The sequence below is a fragment of the Calidris pugnax genome, unplaced genomic scaffold (assembly GCF_001431845.1).
Source record: "Calidris pugnax isolate Ruff unplaced genomic scaffold, ASM143184v1 scaffold63, whole genome shotgun sequence".
In the NCBI taxonomy this organism is placed as follows: domain Eukaryota; kingdom Metazoa; phylum Chordata; class Aves; order Charadriiformes; family Scolopacidae; genus Calidris; species Calidris pugnax.
In genome coordinates this window covers 1,287,351-1,301,148 of record NW_015090852.1, presented here as the reverse complement: position 1 = coordinate 1,301,148, position 13,798 = coordinate 1,287,351, and the positions used below count along the sequence as shown (strand labels likewise).

The following is a 13,798-nucleotide window of genomic DNA, read 5'->3' as shown; positions in this document are numbered from 1 at the left end:
TTGAGCGGGCAGGGTGGGTAACTCTGGGCAGTCCTAAAGAAATCCAGCCCCTGGTGTCCCTACCACTTACCTAAGGCAGGCTGTCCCAGCAGCTCAGGCGCTCCCTGTTTTGCTTGTAGGTGCTCTTGGGCATCAGCAGCTGTGAGAAGCACTAATGAATCCAGAAGATCTTTTTTTTTTTGGTGAATGTATCAGGCTGCTGTCTTCTTTTTTAAAATAACTCAGCCCAGCCCTGCTGCTAATCAGTGGCTGGCAGGAAAATTGAAAGGCAGTGACTACAGCCTGCTCGGAAACCTCCCGCATCTAGCAGGGATGGGCGCCGGGGCTGCACTCCAATTGCCTGTTGTGTAGAACAAAACCTTCAGCCTGTTCCCTGGTGGTAGGAAATAAGAGGTTATGGGACACCTGACTTATATTTCTAATACCTACCCGATAAGAAATGTCTGTACCAAAGGAGGTCATTCTTCCAAATGTGTCTGTTGTGCACGGGAGGTGAAGCCCGATGGGCTCAGCACGCTGTTTGTATCAGTAGTGAACTCGTTGAGGGCAGGAATGGATTAAAATGAAACACGTTAATCACCAATCACTCTACCAGTGTTGTCAACTGTTTTTGTTTTTAATTGTTATTGTAATATATTTTGGTTGTTTTTCTAATTTAATTCTCTCACTATCGTCTGACTGTGAACTGCAAACAGTGTTAAACTTGATGTAAATAAGGCCCTTTGAAGGGCCTCTTTGCCTGTCGTTCCACAAAGTTTTGCCAATTTGCATTTTGTTTTAAATAAAGGTTGCAATATTTTATTGGCAAAAAACACTTGAGTGTATGCTCCTTTTTTTTTTTCTTAAGGAATATTTGAAGCTGCTCAGTACTAACCTGAAGTTTGTTGGTTTGGGTAGAAAAGATGATTATAAACCTGTTATAAAGGGAAAGCATTTAATTCTGCCAAATTGCAAAGAAAAACAGTATCTTTATTTATGCCTTTAAACCCAAACGCTGCCGTGGAGTGGTCAGAGAGGGGTGCTTGCTGTTGGGGTTGCATAATCAAATGCTCACTTAATTCTCAAACACACACGAGTGTGACCGGGCGGAGCACTGAGTCTTGCATCATCAGGTTGACAGTTGCCCTCGTTAGTAACACCACCACCTCCTTAATCAGTAACAGAGTAAGAGCTGCTTAACGAGCCAACTTGGCAAAATGGCTGACATAATCAAATGCTCACTTAATTCTCAAACACACACGAGTGTGACCGGGCGGAGCACTGAGTCTTGCATCATCAGGTTGACAGTTGCCCTCGTTAGTAACACCACCACCTCCTTAATCAGTAACAGAGTAAGAGCTGCTTAACGAGCCAACTTGGCAAAATGGCTGACAAAAATCACTCCATCCCACTCCAAACAGAATCAGTCTAACCTGGGCAGCTGAAGATTCTTTTCCATTTAAAAAAAAAATCATAGGTTATCCTGGCTTATACAACCTTTGAAGCAACTAACTAACAACTTTCTAAACCTTCTGATCAGGTGATAAAAACCACACACCCCCCCTTCCATGGGGCTGCACCCTGCCTTCCCCAGCTGACTTCCCTGGGGAAGCCTCCCCGCTTTCCTGGGCTGAAGCCTTTGGTTTGACACTCGTGATTAAGAAAGAGAGAAACCAAATCTTAGCAACACCTGATGGTAACCGTGTGCGCTGTCACGGGCCCTCAGGTCCAACCTAGAGACAACAGGTAAGTTTTAAACTAACTTGACAGTAAAAAAGCGACTGGCTTCTCTTCCTGCCTTGGACTATGAAGCCTGGTGAGATACCAGAGCCAGCGTGCCTGCAGGGAAACACAAAACTAAGTGTGTCTGGTCAATCTTTTCCCAGAGGTCGTGCTGCTCACCACTGGAACCACAGAGAGGTCCAAACCTTCAAATAGATCAAAAGTCCACCTGTGGGTCTGCCCCAGGAGCTCAGCCCTGTCCTTGGCGTGTGCTGTGTCACCGCATCGCCCCAGCCCAGCGGTGTTGGAAGGGAGTTTTGACCCAGAGGTCACAAAGCCATTCCCGTAACACTGTTGAAATTTTTTTTGGTCCTGCTTTAACGTACTTATCACCTGGCAAGTACCCAGACAGCAAACAGCACCTTGGTGTAGTAATGCTGATACCAGCCAGAAAAAACCACAGCATGCAACATACTGGGGAAAAAAAAAAAACCAACCAAAAAGACCAAACAATAATCCCAAACTCACTGCATCCCTGAAAACCTGACTTCAGTTGCAGCCTGCTCCTCAGCCACTGTCCTCCTCAACCGCCCTCAAAAGGGGAACTAGTCTCCCCTTTTTTGTTTTGCAGTGAAACAAAGAGGCTTTTCACCAAACTACTTAGAAAAGTTATTTCAGCCGAAGTTCACCTCATCCCCGCAGCTGCTTCCATACAACAGAAGACTCCAATGAGAGAGGGACACTCCAAAGTGAGAGGCTTTGGATTTGACATCTCCAGAGAAGATTATTCAGTCATTTTCTCTACTCAAGGGTCTCCCTGCACAAACCACGATCCCTGCAGGGGTTTCCCTGAGCGACAGACCCCACATGAGTGCAGGAGAGCAATAGAGAGGAAAAACTCAACTCCAGCAAAACAGTTCTGTGCAACCTTGTGAAGTGACAGAGAAGAGTGGGGACTGGGATGAGGACATGGCTTCTCCTGGGCTGTCTCCACAGCACTGGTCTGTCCAAGGCCTTCGTTACACGGTAACGAGCCAAGGACTTGGACATCCCCGCTCACATGAGGGGACAAAGCATCTGTCAGCACAACCAAATCACCACTGCAGGACACTGCCTGCTAGAAAAAGTGACTTTAAAACACAGGACAGACTTCAAAGGGGGCGCCTCCTTCCCTGCAAACAGCCCTCACAGTGACAAGGGGTTAAGTCTCTGTCCCTGGGGAAGAGCAGGGCTGGGCAACCAGTTTGCCCAACCTCATGCAAAGGAGAGCAGCTCCTGGTGTGGAGAACCACCTTCACCCACCACGGTGTAAGTTCTCCCACCTGGTGTTCAAGGAAGGAAGTAATTGATGCGCTGGGATACAGATTTACATCCCTGTGCAGAAAACAGCTTCTCCTCTTTGGGGACAAACACCATCATCCTGGCCACCTCGTCGAGGGCTGCCTCGGTGTAGGGAAGTCCTCGGGCCAGGAAAGCATCTCGTGCGCAGAGCTTCACGTGGTGGTACTCCAGAGGCAGGAACGGCACGAAGAAATCAATGAGGTTCTCCTTGAGGAGGTGGCTGTGGGCATAACTGTTCTCTGGAGGAAAAAGGAAGGCAGAAACTTCAGAAGCTTCATCTGAGAGCTGGCATTCCCCTGGGAGGTGAGACTTGTCTGTCTGGGGAGGCTGTCTTGGCTCATCCAGCCGTATGTGGTGGAACAGAAATACCCTTCCACTTGTGAAGAGTTGGCCAGCACTTTGTCTGGGCACAGAACATCCCCACGGCTTGCCCACCTCAGGCCAAGAGAAGCCTGAATTCCCAAAGAATTGCCTCTTGCAACCTGGCTTTCAGGGCTGAAAGGGGCAAGAAGGACCCCCAGCTCCCCCCCCGGTGGGCCTGGCTGGTGCTGTGCTCCTGGGGCTGGGCTAATGTGGATGAAGGAAGGGGCTCAAGTTGTAAATAACCCCAGGGTGGGGATTGGAATAAAGGCCCGTTGCACAGCACACACGCTTGTGCAACACAAGGTGGGTGGGACTGTGTAAGCAAGGCCCCAAGCCGGCGTGGAGGAGCAGGTGTGGGGGTAGCCTGCCCCACCATCCCACCAGTGAGCCCAGCTCTCACCTGCAGGCTCCTGCAGCTCCAGCCGCAGCCGCTGCTCCAGGAACTCCATGGAGATCTCCTCCCGTGCCCGGCCGGCTCGCCAGAAGTCCAGGGCTACCTCGTTGATGGTGTTGCCCCCGAGATTGCTGCAGACAGAAGAGAAGATTGGAGATTAGGAGAGGGTTCTTCACTGTGAGGGTGGTGGAGCACTGGAACAGGTTGCCCAGGGAGGTGGTTGAGGCCCCTTCCCTGGAGATATTCAAGGAGAGGCTGGATGAGGCCCTGGGCAACCTGGTCTAGTTGGGGGTGTCCCTGCTGACTGCGGGGAGGTCGGACTAGATGACCTTTGGAGGTCCCTTCCGGCCTGGGCAATTCTATTCTATGATTCTATTCTATTCTAAGTCACTTACCCATGCCCCTAGAGATGAACTGCTGAGAGCAGCCAGCAGCCTCCCCGACAGACAGACCTCACCAATTGTTAGCAATGAAGGATTTACCATGTAGTACCATGTAGCATCAGCATCTGAAACATTCAGAAGAACCCACTTTCTTCCCAAAGAGGCCCTTTCCACAGGCATCTATACAGCTGCCTTCCATCTTGCCAGCCCAGCCCCTGAGGGCAGCTGCTTTCTCTCCCAGGGCAGGACCAGGAGCCAGGAAAATCCTCTATCTCCGACAGTCCACTGTCCTACTTGCGTGCCATGGACCTCGCAGGTGACACTTGGCTCCACACCAAACACTCAACAAGCCAACCCTGAAAGTCCAAGTTGGAAGGCAGAGCACATGGCAGGAGTCCCACTAGAAGTAAAGGTCCGGGGCAGGGATTCTAGCAGCAGCCCAGGACTTGGCAAAGCACCCACCGCCCGAGGGACAAAGCAGTGCAGCTCCCACGTGAGGGCTCCTCTGGACACCCACTGGGGGGGCAGCTCTGGGCTGGGGTGCACGGGTCCTGAGAGTCATTAAGGCTCCTGGGCAGCCCCTCACCTCAGAAAGCAGTTTGAGGCCAGGCAGCCCCTGGGTGCTGGTGAGGGGTTTGCAATGTCCTCAGACAACAGCCCCCAGCCCCGAGTGCCCCACCACCAGTGAGCTGGTGATACTGGGAACCAAATGGCTGCAGGGCTTGTGCAGGTGGGAGGGAGAGACACTGGGAGACACAGATCTTGCACCCATCTTTCCTCTCATGGCAGAGGCTCTGGAGCCATTCCTCAAACGGAGGGGAGGCAAAATTAAAAAGCTGCCACTGTTTTTCCCTCACTACTTTATAGGGGTGAAAGAGCTCATACCAATCCTGCTCCCACCCAGACCACAGGAGAAACAGTCCCTTTTGACTGAGGACAGGCAACCAGTCCCACCCCATCCCCATCACTCAAACCTGGCCGAAGCTGTAGGACCAAGCCAGGGTCCACATGAGCCGTGGGGAAGAGCCAGCCCTCCTCTGTGTCACACTGCCACCAGTATGATGAAATACCTACCAAGATGTCACGTTGCTGCAGTTCAAGGCACCCTGCTCTGCTCTGCTTGGTGGCACCAAGGGGCTGACATCACACCACCCCCCTCACCTGGACTGCTTGCCAGGTAGGACACAAGGCCAGCTGAGCGCAGCCGGCAGCACGTCCACCCTGCCCCGAGCAACAAGGGAGAATCTGCCCCCTCCACCACGGCTCCTGCTGGAGGACCACGCAGGTTGGATTAAAACGTGGCCAGCTCCACAAGCACCCGGCACAGATACAGGCCTTCCATTGGCAGAGAAACTTCCCTGGGGAACCACCAAGCTTGGAGGTTAGAACTCTCACCCAATGGTGGGAGATGGAGAAAGAGTGGAGCCATCTCCAGCCTGTGAGAACACCTCTTGCCAGAGCCAAGCTGAAGGCTCTAAGTCCTAAACTGAAGGGGGATCAAGATGCTTGTCTCTCCTTGGCATTTCTCACCAGCTACTTCAGGCACGTGCCCACCTCACATCTCAGTTTTGAGATGTTCCACTTCTCCCCCTAGATATGTCCCACCTAGGCCTGGGTCAGAGGCAGCACTGGGGTGGCACACATGCCAAAAACCTTCCTCCCTCTGGATGGGAAAGGAACCAACCTCTGATCACTAAGCCACGGGGTGAGCCAATGCCAGGATCAGCCCTTGCAGTACAGCAGACAGATGGCACCTCAGCCAGGCAGCAGAAAATCCCCACCTCCAGCTCCCAGCTAACTGTGCCACACTGTACAAGAACTTCTCACCAAGACCTGAAGCCCCAGCTTTGTTCCCTGGAATATGGGATCTCCCTGCTTGGCTGTCCAGGGTGACACAACGCTAGCTCTGACCTTCACTGGTTCCTTGTCTCAAAGACTAGACAGTGGCTGGGGTGTCCCAGCTAAGCTGGACCTCAGCTCCTCCTGCAAATGCCCTGTACCCAGGCAGGATGCCCAGCGTCAATATGCAAGACTGACCATGGAGGCAATCACCTCTTGGAGGAGCTAGACATCTCTTTCCCCTCCTCTACAGCCTGAGCTCCTCATAACACACACCTCAGGGGACAAATTCTATCACTTCGTTCCCCCCATGCCTTTGGGGGCCCAGGAATCACCTGAGGAAGAGGAAGATGGATCTCCGATAATCCTCCTGGCCCTTGTTGTCATAGTGAGCCATGAAGGGCTTGATGGCATCCAGGAGGCTGAAATGAAGTTTCTCCGCCTCATCGAAGATGAACAAGGCCTGCTTGCAGAGCTGCACAGTCTCGCTTACCTGCTTCTTCAGCTGAGCCTGCAGAGCAGCAGGGAGGAGTGTGAGAAACACAGCAGCAGCCACCAGACCACGGTGCAGGGGCTGAGCCTGGATGCCATGGGTTGAGCCTGGCTGGCACCTAAGCACCACACAGCTGCTTGCGGGCTCTCTCTCACCCAACGGGACCGGGCAGAGAACAGGAAGAGCAAAAGCAAGTAAACATGTGGGTCAAGATAAAGATAGTTTAATAACAAAAGGAAACAGGAAAAATAAAGAAAGAAATCAAAGCAAGTGATGCAAAGGCGATCACTCACACCTACCACTGACACCCAGCCAGTCTCTGAGCAATAGCTTCCTACCCCAAAACTGCTTCCCATCAGTTTTTATTGCTGAGCACGACATTAAATGGCATAGAATATCCCTTTGGTCAGCTGAGGTCAGCTCTCCAGAGTGTGTGCCCCCAGCTTCTCGCAAACCCCCAAACTACTAACTACGAGGGCAGAGAGGGAGGAGGAGGAGGCAGCCTTGAGGCTGTGCAAGCACTGCTCAGCAGAAGCCAAACACCAGTGTGTTATCAACACTGTGTTACTCACGAATCCAAAACACAGCACTGTATGGGCTGCTGTGAAGAAAATGAACACCATCCCAGCCATACCCAGCACACTGGACCACCCCCACAGCAACGCCACGCTGTTGGCTCTCACCTTGTACAAGTCCACGTACTTGTGATGGGGGAAGTGGAAAAGGGAGATGAACAACCTGACGCACTCGCTCTTCATCCCATCCCGGTAAAGATGACTGGCCACCATTCGAGCCACAAAGTTCTTGCCTGTGCCAGACCAACCGTGCAAGGAGAGGACCAGAGGCTTCTCTGGCCGTGGGCTCTGCAGGAACCCATGCACCGCCCGGACGATGACTTCTTTGGCCAAGTGCTGCCCGTGGAGCTGCCCGTTAAGGTCTGCTTCTAGCCCTGCAGGAAAGGGAGCAAGAGCTCAGCTTTAACTTGCAATCCCAGCTGCTGGTGGGAATAAGAGGAGGTAACAAGTCAGGCACTAAGCCCACACAGCCCTGTTTGGTGGGGCTGCCTGTCTGAGAGGAATCTAAAGTGGCATTAAAGCCACAGGGTTAATGAGGCAGGGTGCCTGTACCCTGCCTGCAGAAGCCACTGACTGTGAAACGACACAGATCTTCCACTGACTCCTTTTTTCCAAAGGGGAAAGTGGTATTTGAGACTGCAGAGAGCATGGAATCCCACAGGCTTGGCTCTCACCTTGTACAAGTCCACGTACTTGTGATGGGGGAAGTGGAAAAGGGAGATGAACAACCTGACGCACTCGCTCTTCATCCCATCCCGGTAAAGATGACTGGCCACCATTCGAGCCACAAAGTTCTTGCCTGTGCCAGACCAACCGTGCAAGGAGAGGACCAGAGGCTTCTCTGGCCGTGGGCTCTGCAGGAACCCATGCACCGCCCGGACGATGACTTCTTTGGCCAAGTGCTGCCCGTGGAGCTGCCCGTTAAGGTCTGCTTCTAGCCCTGCAGGAAAGGGAGCAAGAGCTCAGCTTTAACTTGCAATCCCAGCTGCTGGTGGGAATAAGAGGAGGTAACAAGTCAGGCACTAAGCCCACACAGCCCTGTTTGGTGGGGCTGCCTGTCTGAGAGGAATCTAAAGTGGCATTAAAGCCACAGGGTTAATGTGGCAGGGTGCCTGTACCCTGCCTGCATCAGCCACTGACTGCGAAACGACACAGATCTTCTACTGACTCCTTTTTTCCAAAGGGGAAGGGGGTATTTGAGACTGCAGAGAGCCTGGAATCCCACAGGTTCTCACAAGCTCCCAGGACAGGGTATGGATATCAAAAGTTTCAGGGCCAGCAAAACACAATGACAGGGCTTACACACAGCTCTTGGTGTACCCTCCTGTTTGGAACCTACTGCATATGCCTGGGGGCTACTGGATGAAGACAGGGCTCGTGGCAAACCAGAGCAGATATGCTGTACAGTAAGGAGCAAACTCTCTTGCAGTCTCAGAACTACAAATTAATAATGGGAAAGGGGAGCTTACACACAGCTCTTGGTGTACCCTCCTGACCCAGGGCTGGATATTTGGGCCAGTTTGGAACCTACTGCATATGCCTGGGGGCTACTGGATGAAGACAGGGCTCGTGGCAAACCAGAGCAGATATGCTGTACAGTAAGGAGCAAACTCTCTTGCAGTCTCAGAACTACAAATTAATAATGGGAAAGGGGACATAGCTCAGCCCCTTGCCCTCCCACTGGCTCAGCACCCTGCTTGGAAATGCCCTTTACTTACACAGCTTGTTAAAATATACTTCAAAAGGAAAAAAAACCAAACCAGCAACCCACAAACAAACAACAAAGAAGACAACAGGGAGAGGCAGCAGAGACAAGCACTGCTTGGGGTCTCCCTCGCGCAGCACAGCACCTACCTGTGATATTGTTGACTATCCTGCAATCTCCTGTCTCACAGCACTTGCCAAAGCTGCAGTACCAGGCAGAGAGGATCTCCAGGTAATTCTGGCCCACCAGAGGCAAGGTCCAGCCTGGAAAAGGCAGCAGTCTGAACACATACGTGCCAACAAGTGTCTTTTTTGTATTTTGTGTGGATGCTCAGCTGAGCTTGATTAAGGGCAGCCCTCCTCCCAGGTGCAGGGGATCAGACACTGCCCCACCGGGCAGCCTGGGCTGTGGGGAGGGGGAATAAGCACATAATGAGCAACAGCTGGCTCAGGTGGGAACAGAGAGACATGTTTGTGGCAACAAACCCCGGATTTGTGGCAAGCTGGGGTACACTGAGTGAGAAGGGAAGATGCCCAGCGCAGCAACCTTTGGGAAGGGAAGGACAGCATCCACAGGAGCTGGGGACCCAGACCCCTGTGCTGGGGAAAGTGGGGTGTTCAGAACCTAAGCACGGGAAATGGAGAGAAAGAAAAAAGGTGCTTACCTGGCCTGGGATGGGACTTTTCCTCCTTCTCCTCTTCGCAGCCCTCCTGCCACACCTTGCACGCCAGGTACCGCCAATACTGCTTGGAGAGAGCACCCACAGCTCCCAAGTGCTTCTTCACCGCTTCGTACTTCGCCCTGCCCCACGGTCCCCCCTCTGCCACAGGGCCCTGCTCCTCTTCCTGGGGTCCCCGTGCCTTCCCTTGTCTCCCCAGCACCCCCGAGAGCAGCAGCAGGCAGCAGGCCAGCCCCAGGCGGGCTGGGAGCCTGCCCTGGCCCATGGTGGTGGGTTGGGGATCCCCAGTGGGGTGGGAGCAGACCCTGCCCCGGCTCTGCTGGGTGTCCGCGGGCTCCCGGCCTTCCTTAAACTGCCCGAGCCGTGATCTCACTTCCTGGCCGCCTGCAATTGGAGTCGCTGGTGGAGGGGAAAGCCGTGGGGTGGTGTCACCGCCACAGCAGACATGGCCTGGTGCCCACCTGGACCTTGTCCCCACACACAGAGACCCCACCGCCCTCCCCGGCACTGGGGGGCCGAGACGGCTCCGGCCGGCGCCGCGCTGCAAAACTCAACCCTGTTCCCCAAAAAGAGGCGTCAGGCACCGCTCCGGTCTCTGTTCTGCACAAAACTCAGAGTCAGTCCTCCTGCCAGGTCCTGCAAACCCTCTCGCTGGGAAGGGAGGCGAGCGGCTCCTTTTCCAGCCGGGCTGGAGAGATCCTTAAGGAAGCTCCCCCACGCCGTTACCAGCCTTGCTCACGCCCAGCTGCGCCGCTGCAGCCTCCCTCCGGCCTCACCGCAACAACAAATGCCCAGGGAAGGCTAATAACCTGGTTTTTAAGTAGCCCAGCAGCTCAACCGACGTTTTGCCGCCACAAAACGTGAGAGGCGTTGGCGGTTGTTGCTCGCCAGGGTCATTTCCAAGGGGATACGAAAATAACAGGAATAAACAAGGGAGCAGGAGGCAGCGGATGAGCTGGACGGGCAGCACCAGGAGCTGCACCGCGCTGCGAGTTCTGTTTAACAATTAAATCAAAGCTCTGGGACAAACGGTGTTGTTGCTGGCTCTGGGATGGGCTGGCCGTGTGACACCAGATTTGTGTCGTTCCTCATCAACCCCAAGAAGCACTGCCGTTTAGTTTTACATCAGGGCATCTTCATACACCAGTACATCCAAACACTAAGACAGAGAGGGTGGGCTCCACTCAAGCAGCCAGGAAAAAAGAATATTCAGATCAACACAGAACCACCATGAAATCGTGTACAAGAACTGAGGTACAACTCATTATCACCACCAACAGCCAGTTTTCTGTAAACCCCCTCCTGTATGGGGAAGCAGCAAGTGCAGTACTCAGGGCTGGCTGCCTGTGCTTTGGTAGGAGATTCTAAGATCCCATCCAAGCCCTGGCTTTGATTTTGGAAACAGGTAACACAAACTCAGCTGTGGAGGGGAGATGAAAAGTGGGGAAGTCTCATATAACTTGCATTTTACCTTAAGCTGTACCCACTGCTGGCTTGCTATAAAAGATTAACACCTCTACAAGTGACTGAGCATCAGGAGATGTCCACCTAACCAAGATGAGGCCAAAGTGTTTTGGACGTGGAAAAAATTTCAAGGTTATCTATCCTACATGCTCACAAAAATAAAAATTAGAAGGGTATTAAATGCAATTCATCCAGCCTGGCAATTCACTCATTCAGGTGGATGGGAAGTGGGATCCAGCACTGCCAAGGCATGGAGTGGAGCATATCACCATCTACAGGTGGCTACAAACATTACAGATTGGCATTAAAGACTGGTATTAACAAAATTGCCCCCTCCGACTTCAAAAATAGCAAGGCTAAAACCCTAACATCAGTGCAATGACTTAAACAGAACTAAAACCAGTGCATATTTTAAAAAATCAATTGAAAATTGAACTCACTGTAGCCATAGCAAATTAATTAACCATTAATTAACTATCAGCCTTTCTGAAAACTAATTGAAGCATCTGAATTGGAGCTTTACATACATTTATAAAAAAGAGAAAAAAAATCATAGCTGTAACATTCAAACTCCAGTCCCAGCGATAAGTGCCTGAGCTGAAAAGAGCTTATCAAAAGGGACAGACTTCATAAAAAATAGGTGCTTCCATGTTACAAAGGAGAAAAGTGAGTTCTGAAAGATAAAACAACTGACTGTCCAACATCACACCAGCTCCACAGTACTACAGCATAATTCCTGGGATGTCAGTATCGCCCAAGGGCAGCCCATCATAAGAGATAGAGGGGAAAATAAAAATAGTTGTTTAGTAACCTGCCAGCTCTACCCTGTCTGACCTGGCTCTGAGGTTAACAAGACACTGATGGAAGGGGAGAGAGGGAGAAAAAAAATCCACTCCCCTGACTAATTCAGTTCCCTTTGTGGGGCCATAAGGAGGAATTTATCCCCATGGACTAGATGGGAAGTTGTGGGAGACTGGAAGAGATCTTAGTGCACTGCACTGAGAACTCACTCATACCTGACTTGGGAAGGCTTGGAAGCACAGCAGTCAATGTCTTCCTACAGCTTGCTGGGATTATATCATCTCCTTTTTTTTTTTTCCTGCTTCCTCTGCTGAATCTCAAACACTCACTATAGCATTTGCTAATCTTCATCTGACAGTCTCGCAGGAGGAGGTAGCTGCAGGGATCTGCACGGCCCCAGAGATGATACTAGGACACAAAGCTCTTCACCTCACAACTGGTTATTCCAAAGCAGTCCTGGTGAGCAGCAACCACCTGAATAAAAATCCACGATCTCAGGTCAAGTCAAGTCTCACAGTGCAGGTATCATCTAAAAAGAAAGAAAAAACAGCACCACAAAAACGTGTTTATGTCTGGCTTATTCAGCACCCCTAACACAATTCGGTACAAGCAAACACTCAGAGGGAACCTTGCAATCCAGGATTTTATGGTACAGGAACTGTGCATCCATCCTTTTATGGTTTTCCCAGTTTCCATACAGCAATTCCTTCTGCACATCCATAGATGAACTCTGACAGACAGCAGGAGAGTCTCTCTCCAGCAGCTCAGTGTAACACAGCTATGGATTAGATCATTAAATAAAAGGAAGATCTGGAATAAAGGATATGAGGGGAGTCCTTCCCTCTCTTTCCTTTAGGTTTTCTTCCCCACAAAGTCCTATCCCCAGTCTCTCTAAAATATTGAGAGATGCCACAAAGAAAAAAGCAACAGAGTACCAGCCCTACACATGAGGTATATGAACCAAGAACTTATTTTAATTTCTAATTATCAGAATCAATAAAAATTTGTAGGGAAAGAATTTGAAAGAAATTCAGGGAAAGTGCTAATTTTCAAAACCCTTTTGTTTTCTATTGGCTTAAAGCTTTTTTTTTGTTCATTCTTCTGTAAAATTATGTTCGTTACATAATCAGAAACACTTTAAAATCTTCCTGTTACATGAATTCTCACGCTGTTACTAAGGCAAACCACTCCAAAATTACATAGCAGTAATACAACAAAGTGCTTGTAAAAACAGCTCTCAAAAGTAGCTATTTCAGCCTTTCAAAACTTACAAGCATCTGTAGTTTCTGCAAGTTGTTGAGCTGCTTACACACAAGCAAGAATCCTTGGCCTGCTCCCTGAGGGAACTGGCACCTCAAAAATAGAGATGGAGGATATGAAATAATATTGTCACTACACAATGCTAGGAGACAAAAAAACCCAGAATATCATCCCCCCCTTTAAAAGCCCCAGAACAAAACCCCAAAATTAGTTCTTACAAAATTCAGCAATGCTGCAGTCCAAAGCTTCAAGTGAGAAACTCTGGTTCAAAAAAAGCAGGTGCCTTTAGTGTTTCACACCACCCTGCTGGTGCTACAGGCCAGGTCAAAGACCATACCTGCACTTCCAGGAGCCTTGGTGGTTTTGTGGTGTCCTGTCCCCAGGAGCCATATGGGGTGGTGTCAGCAGCGCCCACAGTCCTCAGCAACTCTTGGTGGCTTCCAAATGCCTGATGCTCAGAACCATGTGCATCACCTCCCACCTCTGAAAAGATCTCTGCAGTGGGTTATTAAGAAAACAAGCTCTGACACAGCCACATTAAACCCCTGTGCTCTGTGGGAACAGATTTTGATGGCTGTTTACTTGTCCCATCTGATGAAAGGGCTTCAATAAAACCTGAGAAAAGCCAACCATGAACACCTGCCAACTCTATATCCATCTCTTGCCAACTCAATATACACCCTTGCTCTGGATAACAACGCCAACCTATTGGGACACAACCAAGAAACCAGCCTGGGTGCTTGCAGATGCAGGGCCATGGGGAGCACTTTCAAAAGCAAAAAATGCTTGCTCTTTGAAGA

At 50.9% G+C, this 13,798-nt stretch overlaps 1 protein-coding gene across 1 annotated transcript; it reads right to left on the bottom strand.

Annotated features, from left to right (window-relative positions):
* Positions 1 to 2,329: 2,329 nt before the first annotated feature.
* Positions 2,330 to 9,818, bottom strand: TOR3A (torsin family 3, member A). The gene is made up of 6 exons (XM_014943360.1): positions 9,459 to 9,818; positions 8,944 to 9,057; positions 7,764 to 8,029; positions 6,357 to 6,532; positions 3,806 to 3,930; positions 2,330 to 3,281 (listed from the first exon to the last, which is right to left on the bottom strand). The coding sequence occupies exons 1-6, from the start codon at positions 9,736 to 9,738 to the stop codon at positions 3,031 to 3,033; spliced, it is 1,212 nt and encodes a 403-aa protein (XP_014798846.1). The 5' UTR covers positions 9,739 to 9,818; the 3' UTR covers positions 2,330 to 3,030.
* Between the last annotated feature and the right edge of the window lie 3,980 nt (positions 9,819 to 13,798).